General features: G+C 36.4%; 1 protein-coding gene across 11 annotated transcripts in view; it reads left to right on the forward strand.

Annotated features, from left to right (window-relative positions):
- The window catches only part of UTRN (utrophin), a 557,788-nt gene that overhangs the window by 391,176 nt on the left and 146,279 nt on the right, over positions 1 to 20,333 (forward strand). For all 11 annotated transcript variants that reach the window (XM_070795583.1, XM_070795587.1, XM_070795585.1 and 8 more), the window contains one exon: positions 12,065 to 12,221. In XM_070795583.1, the coding sequence (XP_070651684.1) occupies positions 12,065 to 12,221 (157 nt within the window). The remainder of the gene's footprint in view (positions 1 to 12,064; positions 12,222 to 20,333) is intronic.

Below are 20,333 nucleotides of genomic sequence, written 5' to 3' on the forward strand. Positions count from 1 at the left end.
TCACAGTTCTATTCAGGATAAGGGGAGTCCAAAGGAGGAGGTGGTTACTTCCGTTTCAGATGATTATCAAAGGCTTCAAAAAAGAGGTGATGGTTAAGCTCAGCCTTGAAAGATGTATAGCTTTCCCCAGATGGACTGGTTGAAGACTAGAAAAAGACATCTAAACAGGAGGCTGGAAATAACAGTTAAGAAGTTCAATCTGGAGTGAGAATAGAATCTGCTGATGATGTAGAGAGGAAAGATTGTGATTAGAGAAAAGGGTGAAGGGAGAGGTAAGACAGAATCTTGGAACACCTGTGTGTAGTGTGCTCCATTCCACTGGTTATAAAATTTGAAAAATAAGCTTTGGAAAGATCCCTCCCACACAGCTATGGAGGATGCATTATTAGGTAAGCAAAGTTCTAAAGACAAGGAGAGCTGCTAAGAGACCTTGTCAGATAAATACAAGAGTGAAATTGCTGGATCCTATGGTAGTTCTATTTTTAATTTTTTTAAGTATTGATATACTGTTCCCATAGTGGCTGTACCTATTTACATTCCCACCAGCAGTGGATAAGGATTCCTTCTTCTCCATGTCCTCAGCAGCACTTGTTATTTATTTGTTTTTGACTATGGCCATTCTGACAGGTGTGAAGTGATATCTCATTGTGATTTTCGTTTGCATTTTCCTGATGATTAGTGATGTGGGATGTATTTCATGTGCCTGTTGGACTTCTGTATGTCTTCTTTGGAAAAAAATGCCTATTCAGCTTCTCTGCCCATTTTAAAATTGGACTGTTTTTATACTGAATTATATGAGTTCTTTATCTATTTTGGATATTAACCCTTTATGGGACATATTAGCAAATATCTTCTCCCATTTTGTTGATGGATTCCTTCTCTGTGTCAAAACTTTTTAGTTTGATGAGATCCCAGTCATTCAATTTTGCTTTTGTTGCCTTTGCCTAAAGAGACAAATCACCCGAAAAAAATAAGACCAACACAGAGTATACTGCACAGATATTTTCTTCTAGAAGTTTTATGGTTTCAGGTCTTACCTGTAAATCTTTAATCCATTTTGAGTTTATTTTTAGATACAGTATGAGAAAGAGGTCTAGTTTAATTTTTCCTGGGTAGTGTCCAGTTTTCCCAACACTACTTATTGAAGAGACTATCTTTTCCCCACTGTATAGTCTTGCCTCTTTTGTTGTAGATTGACCTTCTGTGCATGGGCTTATTTCTGGCTATTCTGTTCCATTGATATATGTTTCTGTTCTTGTGACAGTGCCATACTATTTTGATTATAGTCGCTTTAGCTATAGAGCCAAAGAAAGTGAAAACACCAGTTCAAAAAGATATATGCACTCCATTGTTCATAGGAGCATTTTTTACAATAGCCATGATATAGGAAACAGCCTACATGTTCATCAACTGTTAAATGCATAAAAAAGATTGTATGTATGGGCTTCCGTGGTATCTCAGACGGTAAAGCGTCTGCCTGCAATGCAGGAGACCTGGGTTCAATCCCTGGGTCGGGAAGATCCCCTGGAGAAGGAAGTGGCAACCCACTCCAGTATTCATGCAGTATTCATACCTGGAAAATCCCATGGACTGAGAAGCCTGGTGGGCTATAGTCCATGGGGTCGCAAAGAGTTGGACACGACTGAGTGACTTCAGTTCATACACATAACAAAATAATTTTTTTATAAATATTCATCTAATTGTGTATGTGTGTGTGTGCTCAGTCTCTCAGTTGTTTCTGACTCTTTGCAGCCCAGTAAAGAGTAGCTGAAGGACTGTAGCCCATCAGGCTCCTTTATCTATGTAATTTTCCAGGCAAGAATACTAGCATGGGGTGTTGTATCATTTCCTACTCTAGGGGATCTTCCCAGGATCAAACCCACATCTCTTGCTTCTCCTGCATTGTCAGGCAGATTGACCAGTAGCGCCATCTGGGAAGGTCCATCTGTGTTGTCACAAGTTGTAAAATTTCATTCTTTTTTAGGGATGAGTAATATTCCACTGTGTGTGTGTGTGCATGCGTGTGCACACTAAGTCACTTCAATCATGCCCAACTCTTTGCAACCCTATGGACTGTAGCCCACCAGGCTCCTCTGTCCATGGGGATTCTCCAGGCAAGAATATTGGAGGGAGTTATCATGCCCTCTTCGAGGGGATCTTCCCAACCCAGAGATTGAACCTATGTCTCCTGTGTCTCCTGCATTGCAGGTGGATTCTTTACTGCTGAGTCACTATACACACACATATTATGGAATATACGTGTATATGAGCTGACATATATATCTATATCTATCTATATATATATCTTCCCTCAAAGCTCAGTCGGTAAAGAATCTGCCTGCCGTGCAAGAAACCCAGGTTTGATCCCTGGGTTGGGAAGATCCCCTGGAGAAGGAAATGGCAACCTACTCCAGTATGCTTGCCTGGAGAATGCCATGGACAGAGGAGCCTGGCAAGCTATAGTCCATGAGGTTGCAAGAGTGGGACATGACTTAGCAACTAAACCACCACCACCATATATATATATGTATGTATGTGTGTATATATATATATATATATATATAAAACATATAACCTGAAGGGTATTATGCTTATTTAAATAAGACAAAGACATATACTGACAAATACTGTATGTTTTCACTTACATATGGAATCTAAAAAATTAAAAGATATAACAAAATGGAAACAGACTCACTACTGAGAACAAACTGGTGATTATCAGAGGGAAGTGTGGATAAAGAGAATTAAGATAGTAAAGATAGTAAAGAGAATTAAGGTATAAAATAGATAAGTTTCAAGGATATAATGTACAAAACAGGAAATATAGTATTTTATCATGACTATGGCATGCAATCAATAAAAATATTGAATCATTATGTTGTACATCTGACACTAATATATGTCAATTATATCTCAATTAAAAAAAGATAAAATGGTTCATTATTCTTAGTAATGGGCCCTCATATAGGAAGCACACCTCAGAGAGAAGTACAGGATGCGTTAATACTTTGGAGCTAGACCACCTAGATTTAAACACCAGTTTTGTCTTTGGCAGCTGTGATACTGTGGAGGAGGTTAGTAACCCAATATGTATTTCCTCATGTGCAAAATAGGGATATGAAGAATAACTTCATTATAGAGTCATCATGAATAATTAATTTAATTAGCCTTTATAAAGTGCCTAAAACACATGGTAAGCACTGAATAATTGTTAACTATTCCCTGGGTGGCTCAGATAGTAAAGACTCTGCCTGCAATTCAGGACACCTGGGTTTGAGCCCTGGGTCTGGAAGACCCCCTGGAGAAGGGAATGGCTACCTACTCCAGTGTTCTTGCCTGGAAAGTCCCATGATCAGAGGAGCCTGGCAGGCTACAGTCTATGGGGTCGCAAAGAGTTGGACATGACTGAGTGATTAACACTTTCACTGACTTTTTTTCATTATTATTATTCTCATTGATTACCAACCATTATGTTTGGGACTAATTAGTCCAAAAGACATAGAAATTCTCCCTACTCCATCTTTTTTCTTGGTCACTAATATTAGGAATTTCGGAGAACTAACATCCTTCTTTCCTGGCTGCAAGAAAAAGTGAACAAAAGTAAGAACAAGTGAGAACATCAGTGTCATGTTAGTTACGGACAGAAGCCAGGCTATAAGAGGTAGCTGAGAGTGAGAGCTGAATGAAACTGTTAACTGAACTCCAGAAGCAGGCAGAATCACCAGCAGTTACTGGACAGTATGGTCTCCCATGTGGGAAACCCTACATGGAAGGATAGAAAAGAACTCAGTCTCTGCAGGTTTGTTCTCAAAAGGGAAGATTGGGCTGATCTAAGTATATCTGTATTTCCCAAATCTACAAATCAGATTTCTCAGTTTCCCTCTACAGGGATGGAGAAGTGGCCAGGAATGTGCTTACAGTTAGTGAGAAAATCCCTTCCCAAAAAGTTGGGATGGGCAAGTGTTCTCATTAACAAAAGTGTAGAGTAATCTACAACCCCCCAACCTCCCAGCCAACTGCCTGCTTCCGTCCTTACTGAAAATAATGCATGCTGAGTGTGCTATGAATTTCTGTTTCTGTGTTCTTGATTCTCATTTCTTTTCAAGTATCATCTACCCTTGCACTGGCCTCTACTGTGAACAAATTCTCCTCTATTTTTAATATTTCTGTAAACTTTTCCATCACTTTTCTCCAAAGTTTAGTCTTGTCCCCTTAATTCCCTGCTTTACTTAAAACACTCTAATAGAGTTCAGTTTTCCCATTTTCCTCACCTGGCAGTCAGCAAGAAGAATCTAATATATAACTACTGCTGTGGACAGCAATAAATTAGAATTCCAGTCATAAACTCTCAATATGGTGCCAGCAGACACTGGCTGAACAAGAGCCCTGCTGCCCAGGGCTAAGAGAGAAGGTTGGCAGCCTCACTGGTTTCTTAAGCATTGCTTTTGCACCTCTCGACAACTTCTCCTTAGAAATCAATACATCCATTATTCTACCCTCTCACTGTCTTAGTCCTGCTTCCTCCTGATCTGGAGGGCACTCTTCTACTTCACTCATTGATTTGAGCATCTGACTTCCTTTTTATTCTCCATCCTTTCTTCAACTGTCATCCTTGGTGTTGATATCTCTCTTGATAACTTGCTACATTTTGACTTCTCAGTTTCTTTTTACTTTATCTGTAAATGCTTTTATTCCCATTTTGTTTCTAAGCCCCATAGGTCTGGCCATGCCTGGGACTCAGTTAACACCCCATGGTATCTTGGCATCCCTGGGATGATCAATCTTAAGAGAGCAAGGGCAAATTGTTTTCAAAACACACATTTTATTTTATTACATCCCATCAGGCCATGAGCATCTGAGTGCTGTTGATTTTACCAAGTTAGTTGGAGAAGAGCCCTCTGTTGTAGCAAATCAGGATCGTTTAGAACATCATCAGTAAAAGAACTGTCCTTCACATGAAAGTTATGGATTTTATGAAGAAGACCTTCCTCCATTAGCTTCTTATATACCAGGACCATCCTACCATATACTGTCCTCCAACTTTATCATTTTATTCTGTATATATAATGAATCTACAATACTTCAACTAGATTGTTTAAAAATGCACATCCACTAATACTTTCAACTGTGGAATTCCTAGCTTTCTTTTTATTTTTCCTTCTTCTTCCCCAATTTGTCCATCTTTCTCCTTATCTTAAGTTGCTAAAAATTTTCCTCTTTTCAGACTTCATCAACCTCTTCTACTGAGCTTGGATTTCATTATAAGCCATTTCAGTAATGTCAGGACTTTGAAATCCCTGTCCTCCTTGAACTTGTGTCTGCTTTTCCAGCCTTTGCTGCTCTATAGTCAACAGAAGTCAACTTCCCTATCCCCTGATCTAAATTCTGGACTCCCTAGTGTTGCATTGGAAAGTGAAAAATGGTAAAATTTCTTCAACTATAATTTGACAGTTTTTACTTAGAATTGGTATTGTGATTCTGAATGATTTTCTATCGTATTCACCACTATCGCTAACTTTTGAAGATTTTGATTCCTCTTTAACTCCCAAAACCTCTCCAAATCTTCGTGACATGCAGCCTTGCTTCATTCTTTTCTGAAAATAAGGCCATCAGATAGATGTCCTTTCTGTACATTCTTTTTTCAAATTGTGCTGTAATTGTGCTGAAGTCAATATTGTCATGGCAGAAAGTATTTGCTGCAATTTATCATTTTTAGAAAAGAGAACATCTGTCAAAGATCATAATGACAGTCAATATTTTTTAACATTCCACATGCCTATAAGAAATGCTTGATATTACCTCCTTTGACCACGATGTGGTCATTAGAACTATGGAATTATATGTGGCTCAACGCCTTGGGTTAATATCTTAAATATTATTTTCAAGTCTTTGCAGATAACTTCGACTACACCTTTAAAATAGTGACATCTAATTTGCCAACTATTCTTCTGCAATCAAAAAACGATGCTTACAAGTATATATTCCATTTAGATGGATATAAAGATAGCTAGTAACTTGAAACTTGAGCTAGAAGATAGGTGGTTAAGAACTTTGACAGGGTATTCAATATTTTACCTCCTGGAAAAAATGTGAATTGGAAATTACTAATAAATTCAGTAATGTGAATGCCACGGCTTAAACTTTTATGTTACATTTGTGTCATTTAGAATTATATTAATTAAATGCTCACTTATCAGCTTAATGATGTTTAATATGGATCCTTATTAACATATGGTTTCAAAGGCCAGTGAAATTGTCAAATCTAATGAAAACAGAGTTCAAAGATAAAATTCTATCTTCCCTTCCCTTTATGAGCCTCCTAAAGATTCAGAGCACCTTTTTAAAAGCCCTTAGAGAAGATTAACCTTTAACATCGTCATTACATCTGATGTTACCACACTTTTACCATGTCATCGACACTGCTTTTAACTTAAGCGAGTTGATTTTGCTAGCCATGTTGTAAAACTACTAAAATTTTCTTCTCTCAAATCTCATAGAAGAAGATTCTGCAGCTTTCCTTATTTTTCCCTCTGGCTAAGTGCTCCTCTGTAAAACTTTCTGCAGTGATGGACATGTTCTCTACAGTAGCCATCAGCCGTATGTGGAAAGTTGAGCAGTTGAAATGTGGCGAGTGCAACTGGTGAACCGAATTCCCCATTTCACTTATTTTAGTTACCTTAAGATTAATACTTATTTGACTCCTTGACAGCATTGAGTCTTAATTGTGGCACATGGAATTTTTTTTCTTTTCTTTCTTTCTTTTTTTAGTGGCAGCATGCAGGATCTTTAGTTGCAGGATGAGAACTCTTGGTTGCGGCATATGGGATCTAGTTCCCTGATCAGGGATCAAGCCTGGGCCCCCTGTGCTGGGAGCTCAGAGTCTTAGCCACTGGATCACCAAGGAAGTCCCCCCTGAAGCTTTAAACTGAAATTGTCACATGTTGCTGGTGGCTATAATGTTGGAAGCACAGCTTTGGTGTTCTTTTCAGAACAGTCTGAATTCTGAGAACTCCACTTTTTTCTTGTAGTCAGTCTTAATTTCTTTTCTGGGAGCAGGAATATCTCATATTTAATGTTCCTGGTGATTTTTGCACTAATGAAGGTTTTTTTTTTTTTTTTTTTCATTATAACTGAACGTATAGTCTATGGGTTCTACCATGAAATAAAAGTTTCTGTGTAGTAAGAATGCCAAAGTGGATATTTAATTCTGTGCATTCCCTGGTGACCAGTGGTAAAGAATCCACCTGCCAGTCAGGAGACATGAGATACATGGGTTCCATTCCTGGGTTCGGAAGGTCCCTTGAAGTAGGAAATGACAACCCACTCCAGTATTCTTGCCGGGAGAATCCCATGGACAGAGGAGCCTGGTGGGCTATAGTCCACGGGTCGCAAAGAGTTGGACACGACTGAGCAAGTGAGCACAAACACAAGCACGATTCCTTCCTTACACAACAAGGGATGGTATATCTTTACTCCTCTTAATTTGAATCATCAAATTCTTTGGCAGACCTACTACTTTCCAAATGTATCTTTCCTTGTCTACATATATATCTGGGCAGTTTCTATCTGCCCTCTTGAGTGTTCTCCACGATGAAAGCAACATAGTATAAAGGGCTTAGAATTGAGTATGAATATTCCAAATTCTCACCACGGCTTCTTGAGCAAATTTCTTTCTTCTCTGAGCTGTAGTTGCCTCAGAGAGTTCTTAGGAGGTTTCCTATCTCAGAGTATATTTGGTTTACTTCTGTTTCTCCTAACTTGACCCTGCTGCTAAGTCGCTTCAGTCGTGTCCGACTCTATGCGACCCCATAGATGGCAGCCCACCAGGCTCCCCCATCCTTGGGATTCTCCAGGCAAGAACAAGGAGTGGGTTGCCATTTCCTTCTCCAACTTGACCCTAGAACTTTATATTTCTGAAACAGGGTAGTGCTTGATATCAGAGCAAGTGCTCCATGCTGCTGCTGCTGCTTCTAAGTCACTTCAGTCGTGTCCAACTCTGTGTGACCCCATAGACGGCAGCCCACCAGGCTCTACCATCCCTGGAATTATCCAGGCAAGAACACTGGAGTGGGTTGCCATTTCCTTCTCCAATGCATGAAAGTGAAAAGTCAAAGTGAAGTTGCTCAGTTGTGTCCGACTCTTTGCAACCCCATGGACTGCAGCCTACTAGGCCCCTCCGTCCATGGGATTTTCCAGGCAAGAGTACTGGAATGGGTTGCCATTGCCTTCTCTGGAGTGCTCCATAGATGTTTGCTTTTATTGAAAAAAAAAAATGGAAAACTATATTTTTTTTAAATAGATGTCCCTCTCATACTGTTTACTCTATTTTCTTTTTCCTTTTTTTGTATCTGTATGTTGGGAAAAGGAATAAATACTTCTTTGAGAAACATAATAAGTAGTTTTTTGGGTTTAGAATTAAGGGTTTAGAATGTATATTAATACATAGTTTTATCCATAGTTCCTTTTCTACTATATTTAAATGATGAGGTGCTTTTTAATGATTATTTACCTTCTAAAATGTTTTCATGTTATAGTTTTAAAAATAACTCATCACTTAAAATTGTTTACAAAGTTGTAAAATAAGTTATTCAATCTAAAAGAAGTAACTTTTGTAAAGCATTTTATGTAGTAGATATCACTCTGAGTTAATAGCAAAATGAAAGTATCTATTGCTTTGCACATGTTAGGTACCCAAAGAATGAACTGAAGCAGGTGAGGGTATAATAAGTCTATTATCCAAAATGTGAGTACCTGCAGATATGTGTGGGATAAAGAAATGTTTTAAGTGATGATTCTGAAAGCATGATTGATGACCGGCTGTCTGTAGTCTTGGGAAAATACAAGCTTCAGAATGTTTAAAGTAAAATTAAAGAAGTACAACTACACCAAACACAAATGTAAGGTTTCTTTTTGTAAACCATTCAACCTAGTGCCCAAGAAAAGGCTTTCATCTTGAAAGATGAAAGAATTAAATTGAAACTAGGACACTGAAGGCTACTACAGAAGCATGCACTTATTTGGACATATGGTAGTGATCCACTAAACACATATTTATAATCTATCAGAGAATAACCAGAACAGATTTTCCAGGCAAAGATTCTGTCAGATCAGCTTGTTTTTTATTATGGAAAGGGAAAGATTCTGAGAAGCACATACGCAAATGTTATTTTTATTAATTTCAAAGTAACTTCAGTATCTCTCTTAAAAATGTATTTCCTTCATCTTTATAAAGAGTTATTCAGGTCCCATATGCCATAGATTTCAGTGATCAATTTCATTATCCCTGTGCAGTCAAAAAGTTAATTGCACTGGAAAAGACTTTTGCATGCTCTTCAATACAATGAGTATGTAATTGGCTTTCAAAGGAATGTAATGTCTGGTTTGGTTATTGATTAAAGCGCTAAACTATAGATATTGAAGATGCAGGATCAAATAATCTAAAATAAGAGGTCAGGGTGTGTGCATCAGTGTTTTGCACACAAAGACACTCAAGCACTTATTGATTGACTAAGGACTTCTGATTTCTAGCCGTTGTTTATTTGTCTATTTATTTGGGGGATTTAAAAATATTGGAAAGAAATTGCACCAAATATAGTTGACAAAATGCTTTGTAACTGGCAGAGAGAATTTTCAGTTAATATCTTCCCTAATAGCTCAGTTGCTAAAGAATCTGCCTGCAATGCAGGAGACCCTGGTTTGATTCTTACATCAGGAAGATTAGCTGGAGAAGGTATAGGCTACCCACTCCAGTGTTCTTGGGCTTACCTTGTAGCTCAGTTGGTAAAGAATCCAGCTGCAATGTAGAACACCTGGGTTCAATCCTTGGGTTGGGAAGATCTCCTGGAGAAGGGAAAGGCTACCCACTCCAATATTCTGGCCTAGAGAATTCAATGGACTGTATAGTCCATGGGGTTGCAAAGAGTTGAGTATGACTGAGCAACTTTCACTTTCATAATTGAAATTATTTAGTTCTGTTCTGTGCCAGGTAAAATTATTATTTATCAGTGATAGGTAATTACATATTTGGCCTAAAATTAATCAATATGAACACAGAAAAGTTGGCCAGCAAACAGAACTGGGATCTCATTACAGCACAAGTTTGTAATGTGAGGTCAATCTTAGCACCTGTAGAATGAACAGAAAAGACTTTAAATACAAGAGAATACAATAAAAATTTAAATTATAAGATTTAAACATAATTTAAACTTCTTTCTGTATTTATAATTTTCCTAAAAATTATTTCGTATCTTGGTTTTATAAGACATAGAATTTTGTTGTTTGAAGAGTTTGTTTTATCTTAACCAGTTGACAATGGAACTGTAAATAGATTGCAGGACAGTTGGTCTTGTTTGACTGAATGCAGATTCTTGGTGTTTTAGAGATATACAGAACTACCATTTTTTTTCTTTTAGCCAAGAATATTGGCTGCTAGACTGTGGCCAATTTTTTAGGAATTAGAGATAAACTAGAAATCAGAGATATGTAGTTGTTCTTCTGAACACATTATGAACTTTTAAACAAGACTTATGATATTGTTGAATATCCACTGCTGAGATCACCTAATGTGATCATTGGGGAAATATTTGCTTTTTGCTAGAGCAAGCTATTATTAGCTTTGAGACAAAGGTTCGGATTTCCTTTCCCAAAAAGGAAATCACTGATCAGTCTGAGAGACAGTAGTTGTGCTTGGTTGATTTGTTTTATACCATTCAGTGAAGCAGCGGTTTTGTGGAAGCGTGGATCATAAGCCAGTGTTATGGTAAAAGTTGTGTATGAAAGGATGTGAAGCCTGGTCAACAGAGGTTTCATGTCCCTGGGGTTGCCCCAAATGAGTCATCTTTATCTATCATAAATCTTTAGTCTTTGGAAGCTGTTATGTAACAAAGCTTATGTCTGTCTCCATTAGCCTTGCCTCTCTCATTCTGAAAGGTCATGGACAGTCAAGGTAATTCCATTTCATGCAGTTTAGCTTGTAAGTCCACGTTCATGGTCTGTCTGCTGCAAGAATGAGGAAACACTGATTCCTTGAGGCTTTTGAATTGCTTTTGACTGATTCATCCTTTTAAACCCATGTGGTGTGGGCTTGAGGCTGTATAACTGGGCTTTCTCCAAGGCTCTAACAGGAGCATCTAGCAAATTTGTCTTTTGTTTACATGTCTATTTTCAAAGGCTTTTCTCTTATTTAAATATTCATCACATAAAAATGTATTTCTTAAATAAAGTTTCCTAATTATAAGTTCACAATTTAAGAATCTGAAGGAACTTTGTGTTAAAAACAGAAATTTTTACTGGAATAAAGACCTTATCTTTGATTCAGAGTATAAATAATGCAATCAATGGTTTTTGACCAATTATTTTCTTTTCACAGTGGACATATGTCACTAGATATCAGTCATCCAAAAGCCAAATAGTGTTCTGTCCAAGTAATGTCTTATTGTTTTTCAATATTCTGAGATAAATATTGGTGATATTCTGCTTTCAGTAATTTATTTGACTATGAGAGAAATTAAGACATTAGTAATCCCTCTCAAAATTAGCTTTTTTGGAAAGAAAAATCACATAAGCCTGTTGAATATACTCAATTAGTACCAAAATATATAAAAATTAAGTGGTTAATTTGCTCTTAGTAGTAACTACATCTGGTATGTGTCTTTCTAAACATTTTATATACATATAATTTCTTGTATACCTCTCTTCCTATATAGATAGAAGAAATGAAAAAAGTTACATTTGAATGTGCATATACACCATATATAAACTATTGAAACTTGCTTAATTTTGCATTATGTCATGGGCATTCTTCTTGAAAGCCTTATAGATGCCTTTGTGACATGGAGGTGTATGTTTTAACTTTTGACAAATACTACAAACACATCCTGACTAGTCTAGCTTATTCAAAAGAACTATTTTTTACAGGAAATATATATTCTTTTTATAAAGTGTCAGTCTCTTTCTTAGATGTGAGCATTAGTTCGTTATACAAGATTATTAGGCCAAAGGAGGGTATGTAATTTTTCAGATGCATTTCAAATGTTTAAATGTGGTCAGTGTTATCTCTCAACAGGGCTCATTTGGAGGCCAGTGCTGAGAAATGGAACAGATTGCTGACGTCTTTAGAAGAACTGATCAAATGGCTGAATATGAAAGATGAAGAGCTTAAGAAACAAATGCCTGTTGGAGGGGATGTCCCAGCCTTACAGCTCCAATATGATCACTGTAAAGTAAGTTGACCACATACAGTGGGTACCTTTCTTTGTTCATTTTTATTTTGTGAAGTAAATATTCCAAATAAAATAAATATGTTAGTGGAACCAATTATGACAGGATTTTTTTTTTCCTCCCTCTGTTTCTAATTACTAGTATTTAGGCATCTTATTGAAATTGCATGCCTTGCTCCCTTTTGTTTCAGATTAAGTCTTCTCTTCATATTTAATTGAAGAGTTTTTCAAATGTTGCAGGTATCTAAAGCATAATAGTATTCTTAGCTGATCATGAAATTTACCTATTCCTTATAGATTTTAAATTGTTAATATATTATATTGGGGAAATATTTACTCTAAGTTAATCTTAAATTCAGAAGTTAAAGAGTCATAAAGAATTACAAACTATTTTGTTTTATTAAATGAAACTGGAGAAAAATAAGGACTTGTAGTGAGAAAATAGTATAGATATAAGTCCAAAAGCAAATGAAGACCTTTGTGTTTAAAACTGTTTTACAGGTTTGTGGAGTTTTCTTTCTTTTTTTTTTTTTTATCTTAAACTCTTGCATTAAAAAAAAAAAAACTCTTGCATTTTTATTCTGTTTAAATATCTATCTCTATGCAAATTTGTACTTTTACTTCGAAAAGCAGATATACTGAATATTATCAAGTGACACATTGACTGTTATGTCCTTGAATTATTTAAATTGTTTGCCTCATTAACTTTCTATTCATTTATTTTATATCTCTTCATACCCATTTTCTCATATATCACATATCACCTTGTTTTGTTATATTGTTTTACTCTTCACATGCAACACAAGTTCTTATTCTAAATCTTTACATTATGCTGTGATGTTAGAACTCTGTTCCCATTTTAAAAAATGACAAACACTAACATATGCTTCTTCTAAAGGAAGATGTCTTCTATGTTATAAGCTGCTTCAATGCAAAATGATAAGATCCTGGGATTTATTTTATTTCAAATGCTTGTGATCAGGTTATTCAAGTTACCATTTGGGTAAATTTTCTCTTTGTACTTAAAGAGAATATAGTATAGAAATAGCTCTAAGACTGAGATAAAAAGGAAGATACAGTATGTAATAATAATGATAGAAGATTTAAAATTACTGCTTTAAAAAATCAATGTTTCCTTACTTTTTTCAGCTTTGTCTTCTATTGATTATTCATGTACGCATTTTGAGGATTCAGGTATTAGTGATGAAATGGAATAATACAAAGCTCTTCTAATAGAATTGTTTTGTGAAGGAATAAAATGTGTTTGTGACTGTACTACCATTTTGATTAAAACTGAAATCTTGAGGTAGGAAATGATTTTTCCTTTTACAGGTTCATGTTGATTCTAGATTGTAGAACATATTTTATCATAGTTTACCTTCTAAATTTATCAATGATCCAAAACTATAAATTCTCTTAATATTATATATTATTAATGTTTTGATGAAAGCTTCATATTTTACTTTGGGAACTGAGGCAAAGATGCTAGGAAAAATAACCTAGGTAATAGATTTTAGAGTGAAGTTTGTGGAGATGTATCAGTTTGCTAGGTCCACCATAACAAAGTTCCTAAATAGGTGTTTTAAACATCAGACATTTATTTTGTCATATTTCTAGAGTCTAGAAATCTGAAGTCAAGATGCAAGCAGGGTGGGTTTCTTCTGAGGCCCCTCTCCTTGGGTTGTAGATGGCTGTCTTCTCCCTGTGTCTTTACATGATGTCCACTTTGTGGGTATCTGTGTCTTAAAACTGGTCAAAATGCCCTCTTTTTATAAGGACCCCTGTTATACTGGATTAGGGTCCACCCCAATGAATGGCCTTATTTAAATTTGGTTAGCTCTTTAAAAGCCCTTCTACCAATACTGTCACATTCGGTAAAAAGTAACCTTCTTTCCTAACTGCCAAGAGTAATGTTTCTAATTGCCATAAATTATTACAAGGAGGGTGAATCCCTGTGTGTTAGTACAAACAAGGCAATATTGAAAGATGTGACACCTACATGTAATATGAGTTTACTTTTCTTACTGAACCTTGTCGGCTATAGACGTAGAATAGTCCAAGTGTAGTAAAACCTCCGCCTTGCCAGTATTCTGTCCTCAGTCTTTTCTTAAAATCAAAATCCATTTGGATGTACCTGTGGTAGCTCTATGTTTCAGGCAAGATTTTTCTTTCCTGGGTATTTGGAGATATCTTTTCCCCCGGCCTTCATATGCTTTTTATCAAGGAAATCGTGTGTGTGTGTGTACAACTTAGATTTATCAATTGTTAGGACTGAAAGGAACCCAAGAAATAATTCAGTCCAGTCCCCTTATTTATAAGAAGCATATGATTTCATATCTGAGTTTTCCTTCCTCCTTCCTTCACTTCTAGCAAATACTCAACATTTACTTAGTGTGCGCCTGGCAGTTGGTAGCACAGTAGTAGAAGGACTGCTGCTGCTGCTGCTGCTAAGTCACTTCAGTCATATCCGACTCTGTGCGACCCCATACATGGCAGCCCACCAGGCTCCCCCGTCTCTGGGATTCTCCAGGCAAGAACACTGGAGTGGGTTGCCATTTCCTTCTCCAATGCAGGAAAGTGAAAAGTGAAAGTGAAGTCACTCAGTCGTGTCTGACCCTCAGTGATCCCGTGGACTACAGCCTTCCAGGCTCCTCCGTCCATGGGATTTTCCAGGCAAGAGTTCTGGAATGGGGTGCCACACTGGTACAAAAAACAGACATGGGCCTGGCAGGCAGGTAGAACTTACGTTTGTCCTTCTCCACCTTGGAGTTCCTGTGTCTTCTCTGTGCAGTGAGAAATCATTGCCAACAAGGTTTGTAGCTCAGCTGTGAACTGCACATTGCTGTCCCAGATCTCTGGTTGTCTGCCTAATCATCCATTTCTCTAACCCTTACTTTGGTCCTTTGGTTATAATCTATGCATGTTTTCAGTTCATGTGTACATTTATTACCAATTTTCTTTCTTTAATGGGTTGTAGAGTTCTCTTCAATTATAACATATGGTATAGCTTTAAACATAACACAAAATAATTTTTAAATTAATTTTTACAGATATGCTTAGCATTAAATTTAGCATTTAGTCTTTTAGTTTTTCCTATTATTACAAACTCTGTAATTTTTTTTTTTTACTGACTTGCTATTTTAGGTCTTTAATTGTCATAATAAAGTTTAAAAAAATCTTTTTAACTTCAAAGAACTCTTGCCTTTTGACTTACCTAGTTAGGACAATGAAATTCAACCCTTGTGTGGTTTGATATTAATATTAGGCAAGATATTTTATTTTCTGAAATGTTCCTTTAGAAAGAGGGGAGACCTTGTATTTTATTTTAAACTCACACTCATTTTATAGGTAGCTATCTGAATTATTTTATTTTAAATCACACTGTACTATTTAAAGAAGTTGAATAAATTTGATATAATCTCTGTGTGCTCAATTAGAATGTCTAGAGATTACTAGGTGGATTTTTTTTAAGTAAAAGACAAAGAAATTTACTCTGATTTGTTAATTATTCCAGGAGATATGATCACATAAATGCAAGTCTTGAATGTCATTGCACAGAAGTCTTTTAAAAATCAGTTTAGAAAGTGACACCATATGTTACGTTATGGACAAGACAAAAATACACATCTGCCAGATGCCCCAAATAACCACCTGTGCTGATGTTACACTTAATTAGCACTTAAGTTTTACATTAAAATTTCCAGTGGCATTATTATATACAAAGTGAAAAACAAACCTGTGTCTCAGTACCTTAGGTGGATGTAGAGTCACTACGTGCAGAAAACTCAATGTGCTTTAGATGACTCAAAAGTTGCTTCCAATAAGGTCAAAATCTGATGTCAAAGATTTATTTGAAGAATTTGGAGAAAATAATTATGGGTAGGCATCTGATGATTTAACCCATATCCTCAGCAGTATATGTATTCAAGTTCACTGAAAACTTTCTTTGGCTCATCTCACTTAGATAGTGGTGTATTATTCTCTATTCTGAGACAACTTATGCTGGACCTGACTATATACAGAGTTATTGAACCTAGCACATGGTCTTAGGTAGACCTGGTTTCATTTACCACCCCCACCGGCCCCCAACATACACACACCAGCCCTGTAATCCCAGCTTTGGGGCATATGGTCTAATTATCACTATATATGACCACTTAGCAGGGTACACATAGTAAGTAAAGCAACAGATGTTGGAGTTATTCTTTAAACTAGGACTTAAGCTTATATTTTATAGTATATTTTTAATATTAGTTGCTCTTTGTCTGCATTTTGTATTTTTCCTTAGATTATTATGTTTGAGTGCTCTAAGTTTTAATATCATAACCTATACTTATTGTTTTAGCCTATTGGTGCCTTAAGCAAACTTGGACTCCTCAAAATAATGGATGAAGCCATTGAAACAACAATATTTTTGAGAATTTATATGGGATAAGATATGAACTTAGAAACTGGAAGGTGATTTATTTCTTGTTCATAATAAAAGAAACAACTTATCATGGAAAAGCCAAACCCATAAAACTAATGTGCATACACTGCGTTTAATCAACTTATTTAAGAGCAATAGGCAAATTATGTATATTTAACCATGAATCTAATTACCTTGAAAGGCAATATTTGAGTGTTTGTAAATAAAAGAGCACAAATGTATAAAATATAAAATATGCATTATTTTATATTTACATCTCCTTACCCTGGGTCCAGTCTACTTTCAATGTTGCAGATGGTAAGAGACTCGCTTATCTCAGATGTATGTGTTCAGTCACCTCTGATACAAAGAGGTTGATTTATGGAAACTCATATATTCTCAAAGTTTTCTGAGTCCCACATATATTTTTATACTCTAGTACTTTACATGTATATCAGTGATTTAATGACACTTTTTCATAACTGTTCTTTGATAATAGCAGTGCCAGTCACTTCATCATCCATCCTTCTTCCATCCATCCATCCATCCATCCATCCATCCATCTATCTACCTCCACTATTCACAGAATGACTTATATTTTGAATTGATACTAAATATACAGAGGGCAGTAAGACACAGCCACTACTTCAGTAACATATTTCAGTTATTCTTATACCTAAATGCTCTATGCTTATGACTGTATCCAGAAGAAATATACATTTAAATATTTAGGTGATGGCTCTGAGACTTCAGTTAGAATGATACTGTAAGGTCATCCGCTCATCCTCATCCGCTCAAATGCCTAACAATTACAGATAAAATGTTAAAAACAGAAAAATCAAACATGGCAAAATTGGACTCCAAAATACAACAGACATTCTGTGGATCAGAAACAACGCAGAAAAGCAAAGAAGCTAGTAGGGTTGATGCTTCTGGAAAAATGTAGCAGTCCTAGGCAATGAGCAAGCAGAAAGCCCCCATAGCAAAGGCTTGGCTCAACAATCTGTCTTATACAGGGAAATGCGTGACTCATGGATTGGCATCTTTTCCTTCTGTTATGTAAATGTCCCAGGAACTGATATTCTGAAACATCAATACATTTTGAACCCTTAATTAAATATCTATACTTTCTTGGATGTTTTAACCAGTGACTTAGAACACTGATAGATTTTCAGCAATAATTCTAATAAATACTTTGTTCAATGTTTTAACAGCCCATCATAGGCCAACTTGTTAAATCATAATCATAAGTCAAAGTGCCTTGATAGTAAAGTGTTTGGCTTGGCACCTGGTCCACAGTAAATGGTGGCTGGTCTCATCTCCCATAACTGCTGAGAATCTGTCTTGATAGTTTTGATTATATTTATTTTGTTTAAAACTGTCATAGGCTATATGAGTTGTTTTAGCTAATTAAATAAAACCATATTAATATCTGTTATTTACTGTCCAGCAGAACTAGCTTCCCATTACAATCTAGGGTCAACCTGTTACATTAAGCAGAAATCATGCTCTAAACTTTTTAGGTTTCTGTTTGGTAAATAATACAATCATATTATCTTTTTTCCTCATGTAGGTCCAAGTTTAATACCCTTAAATGTTGAAATAAATTACTACTATAAAATGTATAATATATCTAATGACTTTTAGAATACATTGAAAAAGTTTAATTTTTCTACTTAGTATAATTTTAAAAGTTTTTTGGGAAATAAAATCCCTTATATGTAGCTTCACTTTCAAAAGTGTGAGATTATTGTTCAATCAGCAATTACTTAGAAAGCACATATAATATATATAGCATTCATTTGTAATGTTATGAAATTACTTCAGTCAGATACTTGAAGATTGGATAAAATTGCAGATTCAGTTTTTGCTTTGCACTTCATTTTCATAAAAGTGTATATACTAAGTTATATAGGGACAGTTATCAGAGCTCTAATGCTCTTTCTGCAATGTAATGCATGCTTGATTTTAGAGAAGGAAATCACCCAGAATAATTGAAAGTGTATGATTCAGGTGCAAGATATTATGAGTTTTTCCATTCCTTCAGGGCTACTCTGTCCTTTGCTTAATTCAATTTAATTCCTATATTCAAACCTCGTTATATAAAAATCAGGACATTTGCGCCTTAAACTGAATTGCCAAGATATATTTGCAAGTTTACTCATTAAAATAACAAATTTGAACATTGTGTTTAAAATGGAAACATGCCACCTTTAAATTTAGAGTGTGTGTGTGTGTGTGTGTGTTTATTCTCCCTATTAAATATGTTATTCTCCCTGCTACTCTTTGCCTGAAAACCTGTAATTTCAAGGTTTTGCCGTGTTATAATGTTCAGTTTAGTTCAGTTCAGTTCAGTCGCTCAATCATGTCCGACTCTTTGTGACTCCATGAATCGCAGCACACCAGGCCTCCCTGTCCATCACCAACTCCCGGAGTTCACTCAGACTCACGTCCATCGAGTCGGTGATGCCATCCAGCCATCTCATCCTCTGTCGTCCCCTTATCCTCCTGCCCCCAATCCCTCCCAGCATCAGAGTCTTTTCCAATGAGTCAACTCTTCGCGTGAGGTGGCCAAAGTGCTGGAGTCTCAGCTTTAGCATCATTCCTTCCAAAGAACACCCAGGCCTGATCTCCTCTAGAATGGACTAGTTGGATCTCCTTGCAGTCCAAGGGACTCTCAAGAGTCTTCTCCAACACCACAGTTCAAAAGCATCAATTCTTCGGCGCTCAGCCTTCTTCACAGTTCAACTCTTGCATTCATACATGACTACTGGAAAAACCATAGCCTTGACTAGACGGACCTTTGTCGACAAAGTAATGTCTCTGCTTTTGAATATGCTATCTAGGTTGGTTATAACTTTTCTTCCAAGGAGTAAGTGTCTTTGAATTTCATGGCTGCAGTCGCCATCTGCAGTGATTTTGGAGCCCAGAAAAATAAAGTCTGACACTGTTTCCACTGTTTCCCCATCTATTTGCCATGAAGTGATGGGACCAGATGCCATGCTCTTCGTTTTCTGAATGTTGAGCTTTAAGCCAACTTTTTCACTCTCCACTTTCACTTTCATCAAGAGGCCTTGTAGTTCTTCTGCACTTTCTGCCATAAGGGTGGTGTCATCTGCATATCTGAGGATACTGATATTTCTCCCGGCAATCTTGATTCCAGCTTGTGCTTCCTCCAGCCCAGCGTTTCTCATGATATACTCTGCCTATAAGTTAAATAAACAGGGTGACATATACAGCCTTGATGAACTCCTTTTCCTATTTGGAACCAGTCTGTTGTTCCATGTCCGGTTCTAACTGTTGCTTCCTGACCTGCATACAGGTTTCTCAAGAGGCAGGTCAGGTGGTCTGGTATTCCCATCTCTTTCAGAATTTTCCACAGTTTATTGTGATCCACACAGTCAAAGGCTTTGGCATAGTCATAAAGCAGAAATAGATGTTTTTCTTTTTTAATGATCCAGCAGATGTTGGCAATTTGATCTCTGGTTCCTCTGTTATAATGTTACCTAATGTGAAAAGTCAGTCTTTTTCTAAAATTGATTAAATTATTTCCCAAGTTCCCCTTCAGCCTTTGCCACCTGTGTTGACTTCTTTCTTATCAAAAACACAGCCGTCTAAGGTCTGTAAACTAAGACTGTGTGAAAGACCTAAAAAGCAACAGTTCTGTAAGTGAGTCTGCACCTACCTACCCATTCAGCTGACTGCAG

This window comes from Bos indicus, chromosome 9 (assembly GCF_029378745.1).
Source record: "Bos indicus isolate NIAB-ARS_2022 breed Sahiwal x Tharparkar chromosome 9, NIAB-ARS_B.indTharparkar_mat_pri_1.0, whole genome shotgun sequence".
Lineage (NCBI taxonomy): Eukaryota > Metazoa > Chordata > Mammalia > Artiodactyla > Bovidae > Bos > Bos indicus.